At 43.3% G+C, this 19,400-nt stretch overlaps 1 protein-coding gene across 3 annotated transcripts in view; it reads right to left on the bottom strand.

The window, feature by feature from the left end:
- Nucleotides 1–3,399: 3,399 nt before the first annotated feature.
- The window catches only part of LRRC28 (leucine rich repeat containing 28), a 36,994-nt gene continuing 20,993 nt past the window's right edge, over nucleotides 3,400–19,400 (bottom strand). For all 3 annotated transcript variants that reach the window (XM_083184256.1, XM_083184257.1, XM_083184258.1), the window contains exons 5-10: nucleotides 19,140–19,277; nucleotides 14,745–14,951; nucleotides 10,567–10,669; nucleotides 8,651–8,826; nucleotides 6,319–6,478; nucleotides 3,400–4,961 (exon numbers count right to left, since the gene is read on the bottom strand). In XM_083184256.1, the coding sequence (XP_083040382.1) occupies nucleotides 4,889–4,961; nucleotides 6,319–6,478; nucleotides 8,651–8,826; nucleotides 10,567–10,669; nucleotides 14,745–14,951; nucleotides 19,140–19,277 (857 nt within the window). In that variant the 3' untranslated portion in view covers nucleotides 3,400–4,888. The remainder of the gene's footprint in view (nucleotides 4,962–6,318; nucleotides 6,479–8,650; nucleotides 8,827–10,566; nucleotides 10,670–14,744; nucleotides 14,952–19,139; nucleotides 19,278–19,400) is intronic.

The following is a 19,400-nucleotide window of genomic DNA, read 5'->3' as shown; positions in this document are numbered from 1 at the left end:
CATTTCATTTATATTTACCAGATCATCCTATTCTCTCTTTATATATATATATATATATATATATATATATATATATATATATATATATATATATATATATATATATAGATTAATTAATGAGTGTTTAATTGCTTGTTATGTGTCAGCGTCGCAGCTCATTTTAGTTATGCAATTTAATCTTCTCTTGCCCTCGCGACACCTCTCCGAGGCCACACCCCTGGTTTCGCTGCTGTGAGGGAATGAATAGACGGGATGTTCCTACGGGACAGTTGGGAGGTATGCAGCAGCACACATTGGGGCAGATGTATTATAGCGGCGCTTAGCGTCATTAACGAGGCGAAGCAGGAGGTGAGACTGAAAAGATGTGTTAACATCTTGCCCGCTGAAGCGGAGTAGCGTAATCTCCTCCATCCGGCATTGTCCCCCTCCTGGAGACAGCGAATCAGTTCACACTGATGCGTGGTCTCTACCCAGCCGGCTTACTGCGCATGCATGAGATCTCGTTATTATCGTGAGATCTCTGGCACAGCCTGGAGCCAGCAGCAGGGCTAGCGTTGTCCCTGTAGTGGGGATAGGACAAAGCTAGCCCCGAGCTGGCGAACAGGCCCGGGTTAATGAAGGCCTAAAAGGCTGTTAATACATCGCCCTGGCCGCTAATTGCTGGGGGGATTACAGGGGACAGCCCGCCGAGTGTTACTCGGAGGGCTGTCCCTAGCGCACGTTAAGTGTGCTAGTAATACATTTAAAAAAACGTCCTCCCCTCACTTAACTAGCGTTAAGTGCAGCAAATGCACTTAACGCTAGTTGATACATCTGCCCCATTATGTCAGGTATAAACATGGAACTCTTGAAAGGACAAGTTGGAAACCATCTAAATACAGATATTAGAAAGAACGAATCATCTAACAGCACAGTGTAATAATGATGCTTGAATATTGTCAAAAACATGTCTGCATTAAAAAGAATTATTCAACTCAAAATGATATCAGAGGGAGGAATCTATTTAAGGATTTCATAAAGTCTGTCCCAGCATCTAAAAGTGCATGTCACAACATCTCTTATGTCTAGGGAGATGGGACACATTGGCCCTTATTCAGATCTGATCGCAGTACAAATTTGTTCTCAAAATGGGAAAAACCATGTGCACTGCAGGTGGGGCATATGTAACAGGTGCAGAGAGAGTTAAATTTGGGTGGGGTGTGTTGAAACTGAAATCTAAATTGCAGTGTAAGAATAAAGCAGCCAGGATTTACCCTGTACAGAAACAAAATAACTCACACAAATCTAACTCTCTCTATACTGTACATGTAACATCTGCCCCACCTGCAGTGCACATGGTTTTGCCCATTTTGAGAACAAATTTGTAGTGCAATCAGATCTGATTAAGGGCAATTAAGGAGAGGAGTTGAGAACTGTATAAGTATGAGAGCAGGGGGGGAATGCACCACCAGGAACCTTGCATTCTGGTGGAATTAATTCAATAAAGAATACAGTATCTGTCCTTATGTATCAATGCCTATTTCCTTATAGATTGTAAGCTTGAGAGCAGGGCCCTGATACCTTTTGACTGGGTAAATACCCTGTTTGTTGTATCACTGTCTCCTTTTGTAAAGCGTAAAGGAATATGCTGCACTACATAAGAAATAATAAAATAAATATCTAAAATGGACATCAGAAAAAGAGATACGTGACTGGGGCGAAAAAGTGGAGTGTAGTCAGGGCAACATTGGGCAAGTATCAATGCAAACAGGTGACCCAAGTCCCTTTACTGGCAATAAATAAAGTTTAAAGAAGATTGTGGTGCTTATTTGTTTGGAAAATAGTCATACAAAGAACTAAAGATAAAATAAAAATTAAAACAAATGGTACTTGTTTCCTAGCACGGTGCCCACGATTTTGATCTTACTGCATCTTCTACATCTCATACAATATAGTGGGATGCGATGCATGCGATACGATTTTTAATTACAATGTTAAATGCACCCCCATTGTCAACGCCACCCCCACTATCAACGGCAACCCGAAGCGTGGCGACCGTAGCGAGCCCGCGAGGGGAGGTGGTACGCGCCTTTCGACATTTTCATAACCCCACTATCCACGTCGGCATGGAGTTGATTTTATATAGTGAAGCCCGAAGCGTGGCGAGAGGCCGTGGATGACTTAACATGTATTCCGACGTGGATAGTGGGGTTATGAAAATGACGAAAGGCGCGTACCACCTCCCCTCGCGGGCTCGCTACGGTCGCCACGCTTCGGGTTGCCGTTGATAGTGGGGGTGGCGTTGACAATGGGGGTGCATTTAACATTGTAATTAAAAATCGTATCGCATGCATCGCATCCCACTATATTGTATGAGATGTAGAAGATGCAGTAAGATCAAAATCGTGGGCACCGTGCTAGGAAACAAGTACCATTTGTTTTAATTTTTATTTTATCTTTAGTTCTTTGTATGATTTTGTGGCTCGCCACACTATCTAAAATCAACTCCACGCCGACGTGGATAGTGGGGGTATGAAAAGGTCGGAGGACGCGTACCGCTGCGCTCGCCACGCTTCGGGTGGGGGTGGCGTGGACAATGGGCGTGCATTTAACATTGTAAGCACCCATGAGGGTTGTACAATGAAAAATCGCATCGCATGCCATTTGCTGGCATGCGATATTTAATTGTACAATCCGGGTCATTTACCCAATTATCGCATACCATATGTAATGGTATGCGATGGGCGCCGTGCTAGGAAACAAGTACCAAACAAATTGTCCGATTATATACAAATGAATGCAGTACAGTTGTATGGAGCTTTTTACTACACCGCAACCATCATATACAAAATATATTTGTAATTTTCAACTGTAGAATTTGAAGGAAAATACAAATACAGGTTGAGTATCTCGTATCCGAATATCTGTTATCCGAATAATTCCGAAAACCATACATTCCAGAAAGTGAAAAAATATATATATATATATTTTTTTTGCTAAAAAACTCACTGGGGACATGTGTAACAGCACTACTGAGGACATGATGTGGGAAATTTACTAAGATGTGTAATATTAAAAAATATTCCGAAATACGGAATAATCCGTTAGCCAAAATTCTCCTGGTCCCGAGCATTTTGGATAAGGGATACTCAACCTGTATATAGATTTTTTTATTTAGTACTCTGGGTTCTAACATCCCTCCTCCCCTTCCTACTCATTACAAAAGACCATGATACTCAATCTCAACTTCACTGCTTTTACTATGCAATCTTTCTCTGCATAAGTTAACCATTAGTGTAAATGCTTTGCAACCATAAGACGTCGGATAATACAGATAAAAGTGATGTGGCTGGAAGTCTCTTTAGATGAAGTGTATTTGAATTTTTGTCTACTTTAAGGAACGAATGAACACGCTTAAGATTCACATAAAAAGCAGCTTTATTGCAATCCATAGTCCTTATTTTGTGGAGAAATTGCCTAGATGAGATCATAAATAGAGATGATCTCCTCCAGTGCCTGTAACAGGTCTGGCTGGTCAGCAGACCCGCTGTCCTCTTCACATACATCGCTGAGATTTGCTGTTGGCACAGGCGATCCCAAAAAACATCTGCAGCTTTTCATATCTGAGGTAAAAAACCTATGGCAGATGTATCCACACATAAAACTTCCTTCCCCGTTTGGGATTATCGTTTATAAAAGGATTTGCTTTAGTTTCTGGCAGTGAAATGGTAAAACGATTGAAAGCCTGAGATACTCAGTCTTGACGAAGCACCATTATTACGATCTCAGGATTCAAAGGCGGCCCGACACTTAAAAAATCTGACCTCGTTAGAATTTCACATAACAGCAGCGGGTCATATTTATTGTGTAAGCGCCACGTGTGCTTTTGTAAAGACTGCCCTGGGCCGTGTGTTATTAGGGTCCAGACACATTTACTACCGCTAGGCCTGTCCTGGCAGACCGAGCCAATAGTAGGCTTAGAGTGAAGCAGTGCACACCAGAGAGAAGAGACGGTGGCTCTTTGGTTGGGTCAATATGCTGCTTACTTTACCAAAAGGGGACTACGAATACGTATTTTATTTATGCTAACAGAGGACAACTAAAAAGGTCTATGGACGATGATTATTAAGAGTATGTTTCTGCATGTTAGAGATCATTTTGTATTTGTCATCATTTTAGATTTATCAACCCTGCTTTCAAACTCATATTTCATAGAACTAAAAAAATAAATTAAGGATATATAGGCCCATTTAGTTAAATTAATTGAAACCACTGCCGAATCAACACTGTACATAGAATTAAAGCAAGATTAGAGTTATTGGGGGTATAGAAAGATTTCCATCCTCGTCTAACTCATGTAACATTTATGCACTAAAAAAAAAAATAGTTTAAGACCAGAAGAGCGGGATATTACTAATGGTCGAATTTTGATCAACTAAAACGGATCTTAATCGAGGCTTCCAGGGCTAATACAAACATTTACTAACAGATTGATTATTATATTCATCTTAAAAAGTGTTAGCAAATGTGTATTCTAGCCCTGGAAGACATGGATTAAGATCAAATTTTAATTTATCGAATATCGACCTGTACTAAATACACGGCAAAGTCTCTCACTTCCTTTGTATATTGGATGCTAGTTCCATTTCCCTTGGGTATACAAGTGACATCCATAACCACACAAGGAGAACAAAGTCTTTATGGAGTAACCTGCGGGAAAGGAACAGGAAAGTGTAAGAGACAAGATGAGATGCTACAGTAGCTGAGCCAGCTCCGATAAGAGGTGATCCAGACCACTCGTATATTAATCTGCAAACCCAGGAGAGGTCGCTGCTGGTTATTCTCCAGGTTTCTAACATCAGAGGATGGTGCAAAATGGAGTAGTCCAATATCCACAGTGAATTGTTTATCAACTCAGAAGGTCGAATGTTTGGAGACACTGGGTGGAGCAGCAGTAAGCCACAAAGCTAATAGCTGTCCTCCTGCAACAGAAAGTAAGCAGATAGTCAGGAGTAGTACTGCAACGTGGAAAATAACTATTTAGCTTCAAGAAAAACCCAGCATTGTAGTTACAAGAATTCAATCATTTTTGATTATTTGATATTGCTGCTTGTGTTCATTATTTATTCTATAACAATTCAGTATAACCTGTATATGTCCCAGAACCTGTACTTGTGTTTCCCTTATTGAATTTCAAAGGGTACAGGGTATTTGTGTCCATCTTTGAAGATAAATTGAATATGAAAAAAACAAACAAAGCCTCCATAAAATCATTTTTATAAAGGAATTGATCATTACGTCTATTAAACACACTCCCTGCTACATCTTAACCCTTTGAGTGCCACCTGTGAGAGATGTTCAAAATATCAGCTAAAAAATGCCAACGTCGCTCACATTGGTTATATTTTTTTTACACAACATTTTTTTTATTTGAATTTATATATTTCCTATATAAAAGGTAAACCTTATAGAATAAAAATTGTTTGCTTGGTAATCATTTACACCTATTTTGACAATTTCACTTGGCACTCAAACGGTTACTGAAATACAATGACTAAAACGTGTCTAATCTCAAAACCTTATATCTCCTAATGCTCCATGGGCCTAATTGATGTTTGTATTCCCAATTGAGATTTTTTAAAGGCTTTGGTATGGTTATTTTTATCAAAAAATGAAGCTGTTGCCCAAATAAGACAACCATCCCCCGCAGCGATCCAACTCATTTGCAACTGCATGCACATACAAAGATTGTAAGCTTGCCTGCAGGGCCCTCCTACCTCTGTCGGTTTGTTACTACCCAGTTTGTTTTACCACTGTTTCCTATTGTGAACGCAATGGAATTTGCTGAATTATATAAGATACTGTAAATAAATAAATAAGCTATCCAGAGGAACATAGACTGTTGGGTAGCCCTATGGCTTTGCAGACAGGCAGCGCCAGTAGCTGTGCAGGAGCCATATTTCTTCATGCGCTTGATCGCAGCTGAAGGCATATTCAAGCCATGACACGCTTGTATTTTTGCCAGCACTATTTGTTACCGCCCCCAAATGGTCCCTTCCTGTCAATCACTATACAATGAAATTGACCGCGTGAGCACCAAGGCAACCCAACAAACCTTTTCTATTCAAAGCAGAGTGGAGGGACTTTAGTCACTCCTGGTACAGTAGTGGTTCTACTATAGATATTATAGTGTACTAGTCCAAGTACAGATCTAGGGATGCTCTGCTAGTAACCGATCCCTCTACAGATTCAGCTAATATAATACCCACTCGCTCATATACATGAATCCAAGCCCAATGCAACTACACAAACACTCTTCTTTCTTAGCTCATGAATTACCCTTGATGAAGTCCAGCCATAGGCGTCTCTCTCAGAGGAAAGAGCTTTGGATAAACAATAGTAAACATGGACTGGCTACAGCGATGGCAGTGCCCCAGGGGGCACTGCAGCAGCTCCAAGAGACTTCGGGGTAACGATATGTAGGACAGGCAGCTTAGATCTAGAAAACAAAACAAACTGGTAAATGTACACAAATCTGATTCAAGATAACCCCCAACCCCCATAAACCGCTAAATGCATTCCACTACTCAGACTTTTGGCAGGGAGTTCTGGATTTATGAATGTGTATGGTCAGCTTTTCTATTTTGTATATTCTTTTAGCGGCTTAACATTACACTACGTCACACATAATGGTTTACCTCCTCGCATAATTATCATCCCTATCAGGATTGGGGTTTCAGATATGTGTAAGGGAAGTGTCAGAGTGTGAAGATTGCACTAAAACAACAGATGGAGAGCTCAATGGAGCTGCACAGTTTTGTTTTGAAACTCAAGTGTAAGTGGATATAACCAGTGACCAGCTGAAGCACAACTCCCATCATTAATGCTCGGTTTTTATTAAGTATGTTTCCACTGCTGTGGCTCAACTCATGGTCCCTTGTGGTAGTCACTAGACAGCACCAATGGATAAGAGAATTTAGAGCTGAAGGACATCTCTGTTTTTTCATATTGAAGTTAATATAGTTAATTTGCCATAGATGCAGTCCAATAATCAGTTCAACTGTCCTGTACTTAAGAGTCCATCTAACTCTGTACAATGAAGGTGGGGCTTTCATAGGATGACCCCAAAGTGTGCTATACAGAGGAGATACTTAGAAAATGTAGGTTAGCAGTGCCAAGGTAATGCCTAAACCAGAGGTGGATAAACCGGTCCTCGAGATCTACCAACGGTTCAACGGCTACCAAATCACCTAGCTGGTGCACAGCTGTAGTCATTACTAACGGTCACATTTTCACACCTGCTGCATTCATCCCTACTATAGATTCACTGTTGGTAGATCTTGAGGACAGGTTTGGCCACCCCAGGCCTAAACAAACAAAACAGTAACTGGTACTTGTTTCCTAGCACGGCGCCACCGATTTTGATTGTATCCATCGGGTCGGAAAAATTGCGTCGATCGCATCGCATGCCAACCAAATCGCATGCGATGCGATCGACCCGATTTTTACATTGGAATCAATGTAAAATGGTCCATGAGACCTGATTTTACATTGATTTCAATGTAAAAAGCCCCAAAACCCCCCCATTTTAATACCAAACCCCCCCCCTCATGTTTTAAATGCCCACCCCCATTGTTAATGCCACCGCGAAGCGTGGCGAGCGCAGGGGCGGCGGTACGCGTCCTCCGACCTTTTCATACCCCTACTATCCACATCGGCGTGGAGTTGATTTTATAAAGTGTGGTGAGCGCAGCGAGCCACCGAGCCCGAAGCGTGGCGAGTGCAGCGAGCCCCGCAAGGGGACGCGGATACCTTCACAGGTATCCGCGTCCCCTCGCGGGCTTCACAGGTATCCCCGTCCCCTCGCGGGCTTCACAGGTATCCCCGTCCCCTCGCGGGCTTCACAGGTATCCCCGTCCCCTCGCGGGCTTCACAGGTATCCCCGTCCCCTCGCGGGCTTCACAGGTATCCCCGTCCCCTCGCGGGGCTCGCTTTATAAAATCAACTCCACTCCAACGTGGATAGTAGGGGTATGAAAAGGTCGGAAGGACGCGTACCGCCGCCGCTTTCCAGGCTTCGGTATGGCGGCAATAGTGGGGTGGCGTTAACAATGGGGGGGGGGGGAATTAAACATACTTTTCAACCATATTCAATGTGAAATTCGCCATATTGGCCCATTTCACATTGTCACCTATGTAAAATCGTGTTGATCGCGTTGATTTTCACTTCAAAAATAATTTAACATTGTTCCCTATGGGAAAATCGCGTTGATCGCATCGCGGCCCCGATGGACGCGATTTTGTCTTTCACCGGCAAATTAGCTGGTGATTGACATAAAATCGGGTCCATCGCGTTGATTGTATGCCTTTAACTTAAGGCATACAATCAACGAGATGGGCGCCGTGCTAGGAAACAAGTACCCAGTAATTAATATAGAAAATGTTGGGAGGAAGCAGGTCACAATTGACATGTAACTACACCACCCATACACAGTGAAAGCATCATTTTTTTCAGCCGAGCTAAAACTCATAAGACCAGCAGTTAGTGTCACACTCTTAGCAGCGCCCCAGTGTTTTATTACTGTTCTATTACGGTTTTGTTTCCAATGATAAAGTGAAACAGAGTAATGTGAATAAATAAAACCTCTGTAGTCTAGAAATAAGAGCTTCACCTGGTAAGAATGAGCAGAAAGCAGCATGGAGAGAGCGCAGTGCAAGCTCTTGTAGAGGTAACACTGAATCAGCCGACAATCCAATAGACTTCACCTCGACTGGGAGATGGACGCTGAGTGGTCCAGAGGTAAAAGTAAGCAGCTTTGTTTCAGATATGGGAAGCGGAGAGCCGCAGCTGTAACGGGTATGCAAGGAAGGAAACTGTTAACATCACAAAGGTGTTATTATTTCCTGTAATTCATGAGAAAAAGCATCTTCATTATCATGACGCTAAACCCAGTCTTTAAATAAAAGAAATACATTTAATACAGAAAAAATTAAGTTGAAGTCAGCGGGTAGCCATTCCAATCCCTTTGGATGCTGGCCAGTATATGATCACTATTTTCCACTGCAGACAGACTCTGTAGAGTTCTGAACAGGAAATCACTACTACACTGAAGGCACAATGCACAAAGGCCCTCACAGGACTCATAGCTTTGCACTTTGCATGCGCAGCAGAGTATTTTACTTTCAGATCACTTTAGATTACTGGTTTTACTGTGCACTCTTGAATTGTACTTTTTATAGTATTGCAGCACATTTGATTATTTTACCTTGGACACAGCTCTGCAGCCCCACAGCCATTGGCTACAATTGGGTGTGATTTAGCAGACAATGGGGTATTATTCATATTAGAGTCAGAAACGGCCGTTTGTTGGGAAATGGCAGTTTCCGATTTTTTTTTTTTAGTCGGATCCATGATTCGACCTATTCAATTTTTTAAAAAGTTTTCTGACAGGTCGGAATGCTCTGACCGGTCAGAAAACACGTGGATTGGCGAAAAAGCTGACAATCTGCGCGCTTTTGTTGGAAAATGCGACAAGTTTTGGCCTGTTTCTGACAATCAGACTTTTTGAAAAATCAGATTGAGGAGATGAGGCAGGCAGGATGGCACCAGGAGAGCAGCAGCAACAGCACCACTGGGAGCTGGAGCCGTGGTCAATGGAAGACACTCTCCTCTCTGACGGACATGCCCCCAGCCAAACTCTTCTCTCCCGGGGAAAAAAAAACACAAAAAAAACCCTCATGTTGACCTGGTCTCGTGTCCATCTAGACATAGGTCTGGATACTGCTACAATCGTATACAGAACGCAGTTCTATGCTTTTCATTTCGCAAGTACTACTAAAAGTACACCAGTATAGATAGCTAATTTGCACAGACTGCGTATCTAGTGAACACTACTGTGTGTGCATTCTCAATAAAGGTTACTATTTTATATAAACAGTACCTTTTTTGAAATTCCCACCTACCTCCATAAAGTTTGCCAATTTGCGACTCAGGGGGAACGGAGGAGGAGACGGCGGAACAAAAGACCCACCTGACAGGCAATTAAAATTCCTATCGGAGTGAGTAAGCTGATTAGGGGGAAATTAACCCCGTGACACTATCTTCCATTATTTTGGGATACACTGGTTATAGTGTGATATGCTGTTATACATTTGACACATTGTGAGTGTTTGATAAAGGGGAAAATCCCCGAAATTAATAGACCTATTGTGATACTGGGGATACCAATATTGAATACCTTAACCGGCACCACAACTAAACAGTATTACACGAGGACAATTGCCCTCTTTTCTCTCTTGTCTTTTCATATAAACCGTGATCAAGGGAAAAGGGAGAAGAAGGACATCAGGACCAATCACCAGAACAGGGGAGTACAAGTCCCCCCCTCTTCCCTTATAGCGCCCATATTTTAATTGAGAGTCCTTTTGCATGAAATTACTGTGTGTGCACTTGTGCCCGCCATCTCATGTGAAGATAAACTTCTATAGTTAACTAGTAGTATACCTAATTTAACCCTCCCTAGTTCATAATTCTACCAATGTTTATTTCAGAAGACAGTGATATGGTTTAGAAATAGGAAGAGCTTACCCACTACAGCCAATCACTTTGTTGTAAAGATAGGAAGGAAGGCCCTTCAGCTGTATATTGTTATCCACATAGACATACTGCAGTTCACGGGATCTTCCCAAGTCTCAAAGTACAAAAAAATAAATACGAATTATTCAAATATAGACAATGCGTACACTATATGAATATGCAGTTTATATATCTATCTATAAGGCCAACTGCTTCTCACCACGATGAGGTGAAGTACCACCACTGACCACTCAAAGGATCAAATAGGACTCCTTTGTGCTAAAAAGATGTCCTAACAGAAAGCGAAAGCATGTTTTGCAGGGACAATGATCAGTTTCAAACAAGCTGGATATTGAGAGACAGAGCTGAAAAGACAGAGATTGGAGGTAGGAGCAGCTAAGGACTGGAGAGTATGTGGGCTAAAAATGGTCAATGCTCAAAGTGAAAGTTGCAGAAGCCGTCATTTTGACGAGACAATAGCTAGAAGCAAGTGCGGCACTCCAAATAGAATGTTTCAATACTAGATCAGTATTGTCATCAGGCCTAATGAACAGAATCAACTTTATTGGCCATACATGCGCACACTAGGAATTGTTTGTGGATTACAGTGCAGCATCAAGCAGGGATGGGGGGGGGGGGGGGGGGGGGGGGGGGGGAGACATTCTATACATTACATTAAGACATTACATGTGGGAACCACATACCCGCCAAGCTGCACAGCGCCTAGGCAGCCGACCATGGCGCCACTGGTCGTTGCAGCAGCCAGATAGGTAACAATATAAACAGGGACAGTATAGCTATGACATAGGGAACACATACCTGCCAAACTGCACAGCGCCTGATATACTATTGAAACATTCTCTGAACAATAAACTTGCTACGATTTTACTGTATTCTATTTGGAGTGCTGCACTTGCTGCTATCTATATTCCTCTCTTGTGTGACGGCAACCACTTAGTACCTACTTTGGAGGCTGTGCCGGGCATCCTGCTTGTTCATTCATACATTATATACTGTACAAGGGGGTCTGGCACAATCCTATATGTAGGATGGAGTAATGGAGAGAGCAGACATTGGCAGCAGTGTAAATGCTTCACTATGTTGCACATCTGGGCTAAGCAGGAGCCAGGAGGCCGCCTTCTGGCAAAAGAAGGCATACTGTACAGATTGGAGTGTGTCGAACAGTTTGTCAAAGACACTTTGCGGTTTCATACACCAAGCAAGTTGTGTCTGCAGTGGCATCACTGGGTTCAGCATCACCCAGTGCACCAAAGAGAAGCAGTGTACGTCCGAAGTAGGCACGACCTCTCTGCATGCTCCAGTTTCCAGCAATCCATGCTTAGCACTCCCAGATATGCTAGGCTACTCTTTCCAAAAGCTGGCTCCTCCGAAGCGACAGGAAGCCAGAACAGTGATCACACCACAGTTCAACACTCCCAAGATTTGAGCCACTTCCTTGAATGGTTAGACCAGGTCAACATCCCACTAGTGAAGCTATGGTGTGGCTTAACAGATGTAAAATTCACACAACAATCTAGTGGAAAGTCTTCTCAGTAGAGTGTGAAAGTTCTAACTAAAGGAGACAAAATCCATGTTTATGGCCCTGGTTTTGGAATGAAATGTTCCACATATAATTTAATCTCACTAACACTATTCCTTAATTACATTCATCCCTTTTGTACCACTTTCTGTACATACAGTAGCTCTGGCTTCTTAATACTAAAATGTATTAACACTTTAGTTTCCTCACTGGTGTATTGCTCTGGGCTTTCTGGTTTATGCTGATTTTTTGGGGTGCTCCATCCCACACCTAGATATAGCAATAGGGACCCCCAATACACAAAGTAGCCTTGAAAACAGCTTAGGGCTTATTCATCTATTCGCAAAATATATGTAACCAAGATCTCTGAAATTTATTACCATGTTGTGTTTAAATCTAGTTACTGATATCATTCATTGTGCTGGGGGAAACCATGTATTCACTTAAGGGCCCAATTCGAATAACTGTATGGGCACCTTATCACCCGTGTCCGATGGATCAGGCTGAGAAAATCAGGTGAAAAGTGCCCAAATCCTATGTGCCAACCTCAGATTTCTATCAGATGCACGGTACCATGTGCACTGGATCAGATCCAAGTGCTGCACATAAGATCTATAGGATCCTGCAGTACTTACTGGGGTTCGTATATACAACACATTGTATGCGGCCCAGCTGCCGGGGAGCCAAGGTATCGCATGCGAGGCTGCATGCAATACCTCAGATAAGTGTATGGGGCCTTAATACAGTGTACAGCAGGTGTTACATTAGTTGTTTCCCTTAAGGTCTACACAAATATACATACACAACTCCACAACTAAACAGCAAACTGAAAACAAAGAACACGAAAATATTGCAATGAACAAAATAGATAATTATATTAAAAGTATATTCTTGGCAAACATCTCCACTCCACTAAGCACAGTTAATTTAGAAGGGAGGGGGATCGAGTAAATTCTGCCTGTGCTACAAAGCAGAGGAGAATGAAAGGGAAAAAAATATATATATAATATAGTATGGCATTAATAGAGGTTTTGACCTCTCCTAATTATTATGATTACAGGTTGAATTGTTTACATTCCTGCTTTACATGCCTAACTATTGCTGGTCTAAGAGTTCTAAGACTCTCAGCCAAGCAGAACATTAAAAGTCATTGGACTATACCAACAACACTTCTGGGGACTGGCTCTGTGCATCCACTACCTTCAGGCTGAAGGGCAGAAAGGTCCGCTTCCTGCCCAGCCGCATCAGGGCACAGACCGAGTGGACCTGCTCACCCTAGCCTTTCACCAGTCATAATGTACAGTATTAACCAGTGCTTGTGTTTCATCAGCTCATCCTCTATGGAGAAGCGTTCCCTTGCTCTTGCAGTGTGCTGCTGTCACTCTGCTGGCCCCTTGGCTGCAGCCCAACACATTATTTTTTATCACCGCAGCTCAGATGTTGGCAGCTGCAGCTGTATTGTCTGTAGAGCAAGGCTTTGGATTTACACTGAGCTGTGGACTGGTCTAGCGGAGATGGCCAAAAACTTACACAATGTCCAAATATGGGAAGGGAACTTCTGCTAACTGTGCAGAATGGACATAGCTAAATGAGGTTTGTATAGAGCACCTTGCCAAAAGCACTTCGATATGGTACAATAGATATTTTAGGAAGGTGAAGGGAGCGATGAAGATTACTTATGCATTAACTCCTTCACTTCAGAGACCAGAGAACCACATACCAGGGCAGCAGAGGGGCAGAACAGCATAGTAATCGTCCCAATTTTATTTTTCAACAGAAATGCTTCTTCATAACTGGAATGTCATTAATAATCAGGCGGCAACAGAAGCATGCGTTTTACAAAGAACATGTAATTATCTAGAGATGCCAATATGTGCACTTTGCTTATACAGTTTCTTACTACATCCAGTTAGTCAGTCAGTCTGCTGAAGCTGGCGAGAGCCGTACAGCGCACTACTCCCCCTACAGGCAATGGTCAGCACTGTCCCAGCTATACAGGGAAGTTCCTAATGGATTACGTTATTATGAAAGCACAGAGCGGTCTATCACCTTTACATCAGTTGCACAACATCCCATTTATGGAGCATATGTATTCCACTATATTTGTGGGTTATGAGCAGGACCCTCTTCCCTCATTTGCTTTTCCTTCTCTTACTTAAACAATCTTCGATGGCCCAAAATCATGCAGTTTTCTCACAGCCGATATTTATTTCAGTATCATCTGCTGATGAAGCTTATGTTTATGCACCCGGTGCTTGTCCTCCATTATATCCAACTGTTAAGCTAGGCATACTGTACACTAGGGTGACATCTTCCCTCAGAGAAGTTGCCCGCGATCCCCCTCGAGTCACCTGGGACCTTACTGGGCGGCAGGATCACATGCAGCCCTTTTGCCTACAATATATCCCAATATATCCCATGTGATCCCAGACAAGCCTGAACGGGCAAATCCTAGTGCTGGCAGCACTAGTGTGGACTAAACTTAGGAGGAAACACCTGCCACAAGCACAAAGTAGGACAAGCTGCACAAGCATTGTTCACAATTTGTCGTTCCAGCCTTTTAAAATCACCAGAAAAAACGGGTAACCAAAAGGTTTCTTGTCTCTTAAGTAGCTTGAAATGGATTTCATTCTTTCCCCAGCATACTCACCCAAAGGCAGAGATGCCAGGCGATTGCCAGCCATAGACAGCTCATTGAGACTGGCTAACTGACAGAGGTGGCGTGGAATGCTGCACAGAAAGTTCCGATCCACAGTCAGATACTGCAATGACTGGCACAGGTGCAACTTCTCCGGTAAACTGACCAGATGATTGGTGGAAAGGTCTAATGTCTGGAGCTCTTTCAGCTTTCCAATTTCTAGAAACAAAAGAGCAAGCGTCAGTGTCACTGTAATGAGAAAGCCACACAAACTAAAGACACACATATGTCATTTACAGAGGAAGGAAAAGCCATTTGGAAATGTATCTTCCATAAAGGAGACGTCATCCGTCCAGTTAAATACATCAGATCGTTTTAGGGAAGACACTCAGGTCAAGCATTGCAGCAGAGGAACTATATACAACATTGTAACATTGATCCAACAAGATAAAACACAAAATGTTATGTGTGTAGTTTCAGAGGAAATACAACATGGTGTAGTTGTAATACATTATACTCCCATTTTACAAATGTGCATAATGTCCTAACAGGCAACTCATACCTGCCTACTTTTGAAAACTCCTCTCCGGGAGAAGGGGGGCTGGACGAGGCTCTGTTTTGGGTGAGGGACGAGGCTGATGTCACTAAGCCCCGCCCCCACGAAGGCAGCCGCATTAATTTGCGGGTCCGTGGATGGGGAGGGGCTAAATGACGCGATTCGCGTCATTTAGCCCCACCCCCTCCCCGCGGACCCGCGAAATTCGGAAACTTTATACCGCTGGGAAGGGGGGAGCAGGTGCTGTGGCTACAATGCGGGAGGGTAGGCAAGTATGAGGCAACTACTCCCATAAAGCCTAAGACTGCAGGATAAGGGTGGGCTTGGATGTACTGCAGGGGCAGCTTAATTTAAAAAAAATAAAAAAAGCCACAAAAATGTTTCCACTGGTTACGGAGCAGCCATGTAATTGTAGCAGCATATGCAAAACACCGCACAGTAACTGGCCCTCTTGCCTTTGAAAATAACCAGTAACAGGTGCCCTGACATTATTACATAATATTCCTGCCTCTCCCGGCTAAGTGCTGAAGTCCAACATTTAAAAGACATGTCTACAGTACATTTAATTAAATTTCATCCCACATCACTTCCATAATAAAAAAAACAAAACCACAATAACTCATTTAATTTAGATGTTACATGAATGGAAAACAATGCCCATACTAAAATACATACCAATAACGCATTTTTTTTAAAGGTCTCCACGTGGAGAAAACATATTTACAAGGCACGCTTAAAATATTTCTCTTATGTAGAGCAGTGTTACTCAATTGGAACTCTGGAATTTCTAGTTGGGGATCTCAGTGCTAAATCACAAACTAGGGATGCTACAGGGATGGGGCTGAGGTTTCTTATTTTCTGGGTAAAGTTTGATAGGATCAAGCACAAAGGTTAACCTTTATGGGCCATACACACTGGGCGATATTCAGCCATTTTACATAATTTCAACAAATCGTTCAGAAAATGGCAGAATAACGCTGTGTGTGTAACAGCAAAAAGCGCGGCCCACAGCCCCGAATCTGGCAGCAATGAAGAACGGCCCTGCTGGTAAATTCAGAGCACTCGCTCAGAAGGTCCTGCACATCACCCGTATGTTCTTGTAACGGGCAATGTGCAGGGCCTTCTGAGCGGCAAATGCAATACTGCCATGCCTCCTGAACCCCACCACACGGCACCCCCTACCCCCATCTGCAGAATGTGGATCTGCAGAGCTGCACTCACCCTGAGTCCTGCTCTCAGCGGCAACAACCGCAGCGGTCCGGGTCCCCAGGGGCGGCAGTCTGGGTCTCCCTCATCCATCGGAGGTAGCGGAGAAAGGAAAAAGAACCCCCTGAATTTCAAAATGGCCACGGCCAGCCTATCACGGCTTGCCGCATAATTGCCCCACCCCCTAGAGCTGGCTAGATTAGCCACCTTGAGACAGGGGGCAGGCAGTCCAACTGCGGAGGAGGAGCAGAGAAGAGCTCCTGGAGGCCAAGTCCTGGGAGGTGGCAGCAACGCAAAAGAGCTTAACCAGTTTAACAAAATATAACCCTTTTTTGTATTTTTTTTTAGTATTCCCTTTACAGGTGGGCTATAGGTACCGGCGGGCCATTAATGCCCCACATGCTGTTACCTGTGGTTCTCCCAAGTACCACCCACCGCCAAGGGGTGCAGGGGATAGCCCCGGGCTTCAGCCAACGCCTGGGTTGTCCTGGAGAGGGGGGGTCCCCACCTCCCCAAAAACTCCCGGCCTTAGCTGACTAGCTAGGGTGGGTAATGCTTTGTCCATGGGACCCCGTCAAGTGTGTCCCCTGGCTATGGCATTACACCCCCTGCTAGTGGAGCCTGGTGCTGGTCCCCAAAATACAGAGGTCCCTTCATTTTGTCCCAGGTATTTGGGAACCAGTACCACTCCAAGAGCCCGGGGCTGGTCATGCTCTTAGGGGGGGGACCCCATGCATTTTTTTACATTATTTATTTTTCTATTATAGACAAAGAAGATGACACTCCCCCAGGCTTTATTCCAACCCATTATTTAAATTTGAATACTTTTTTTTATTGCCCTGAAGTCACCTAAACACTTTCTGTGCAAGACTTTAAAGGTGCGTGCACATGTACAGATTTTTCTGTCTGATCTGGTGGGAACAAAAACCTGGAAATTTATGGGAGCAAATGACAATCAAAAAATTGTTCCCAAACGCTTGAAAAGACAGTGATCAGTCAGACAAATTGTTTAAATCATTCTGATATAACAAATTCATCAAAGCATATATATATTTTTTTGTTTTCCTTCATTTGCATGGATATTTTTGATTGTATATGCTCCCATACATTTCCAGGTTTTTGTTCCCACCAGATAGATTGGACAGAAAAATCTGTACGTGTGTACGCACCTTTAATCTCATGTTGAATCTCCCTTTATGAATCTCTGGCACAAATCTCTGTGTAGGGCCCTTGAACATAGCAACTCAAGTCTCTTTATTTATTTTTTATTACATCAAGTGTTATTTCTAGCATGTATTGTCTCTTGAAGGTAGTGGAAGTATTGACTCCAGCTGTCAGGGTGGTAACGAAGGAGGAAGGACAGAGGGAGGTACTGAGCATACTGTAGACATACAGGGCCTGATTCTGGTTCACTCGCAAAAGCAAATTCTCTCTCTAATGGACAAAACAATGTGCACTGCAGGTGGGGCAGATGTAACACAGAGAAAGTTACATTTGGGCAGGATTTTTACTTCAAACGGATATCTATATTGCAGTGCAAAAATAAAGCAGCCAGTATTTACCCTGCACAGAAACAAAATAACTCACCCAAATCTAACTCTCTCTACACATGTTAAATCAGCCCCACCAGCAGTGCACATGGTTTTGTCCATTAGAGAATTTGATTTTGCAAGTGAACCAGAATCAGGCCCACAGTGCACCTGGAAAGTATTCACAACGCTTCACTTTTTCCACATTTTTTTTATGTTACAGCCTTATTCCAATAATTTTTTTCCCCTCAAATTTCTACACACAATACCCCATAATGACAATGAGAACAAAGTTTTTGGGAGATTTTTGAAAGCACGGTGGCTCTGTTCACACATTTCATTGCTATTGTCTGAAGTGAGTCACTGCTGACTGATGCCCTTGCTCACAAGTCCCAACAGGACCTTGAGCTAAAGAGTAATGGAATGTACAAAAAGTCCCTCTGCAGTGACTGTGTGCTAAACATTTCTCCCTACTGAGAATGTGGGGCTGGCAGGGGTAGGGCACCACTGTCTATTTCACCTCTGGGCACCTGGTATTAACTTATTCCTCTGATGCTAAGCCAATGCCACAATCACAGGAAAAGAGCCCAAATTGTAGCTGAATCTCCCAGTGTATACATTGTGCGACTTCTCCTCTGGAAGAAGTCGCATCCAATCCCCCTTCAGCCGCCTGTGACCCTCCCGGGTGGCAGGACCGCATGTATCCTGGTACTTCTGCATGTGATGCATCACATGCGATCACCTTTATCCACCGCTGGGAGTGGGTCCAGATGTGTAGCACGTATGATCTCCGGCTCCTATACAATACGCACGGTACCGTGCATCGGATGTCTCGCATCATGCTATTTAGGCTGATTTCACCCGATTTCTCTGCCTGATCTTCCAGAATTGGGTGAAACTGGGCCCAAATCACACAGCATATGTATTACCACACAGTATTTCCATTCACTACCTTTTCCTGTTGTGTCTCCTTGTAAAAAGCTCATTATTACAAGAAATACAAACAGCTATACCGGGTAAGAAACATTTCCAGAGAGGACGGCTTCCAGCTTCTGTTATCTCAGTCAGCTCAAGGCAAGATACAAAACAGCAAGGACTTATGTTGTGGTGCCGTACCTGGAGGAAGGAATTTCAGACGGTTGTTTGTCAGTCGTAAATGGCGTAGTGATTTAAGTCTCCCAATGTCAGGGCACAAGATTTCCAGCGCATTGTCACTCAGGTCCAAGGACTGCAGCTTTACCAGAGAACCAATGGCTGTGGAGAGGAAAGGAAACAAGCGGTCATGTAAGGGCCATTCTGCTCCCTTGTTAGTCCAGCAACCATATAAGTTATAAACCGTTCCGCTGGCTGAAGTTGATACACTGTGCGATTTGGGCC

This window comes from Crinia signifera, chromosome 4 (assembly GCF_055691185.1).
Source record: "Crinia signifera chromosome 4, ASM5569118v1, whole genome shotgun sequence".
In the NCBI taxonomy this organism is placed as follows: Eukaryota; Metazoa; Chordata; class Amphibia; order Anura; family Myobatrachidae; genus Crinia; species Crinia signifera.
This window is presented reverse-complemented; position numbering and strand designations above follow the sequence as displayed.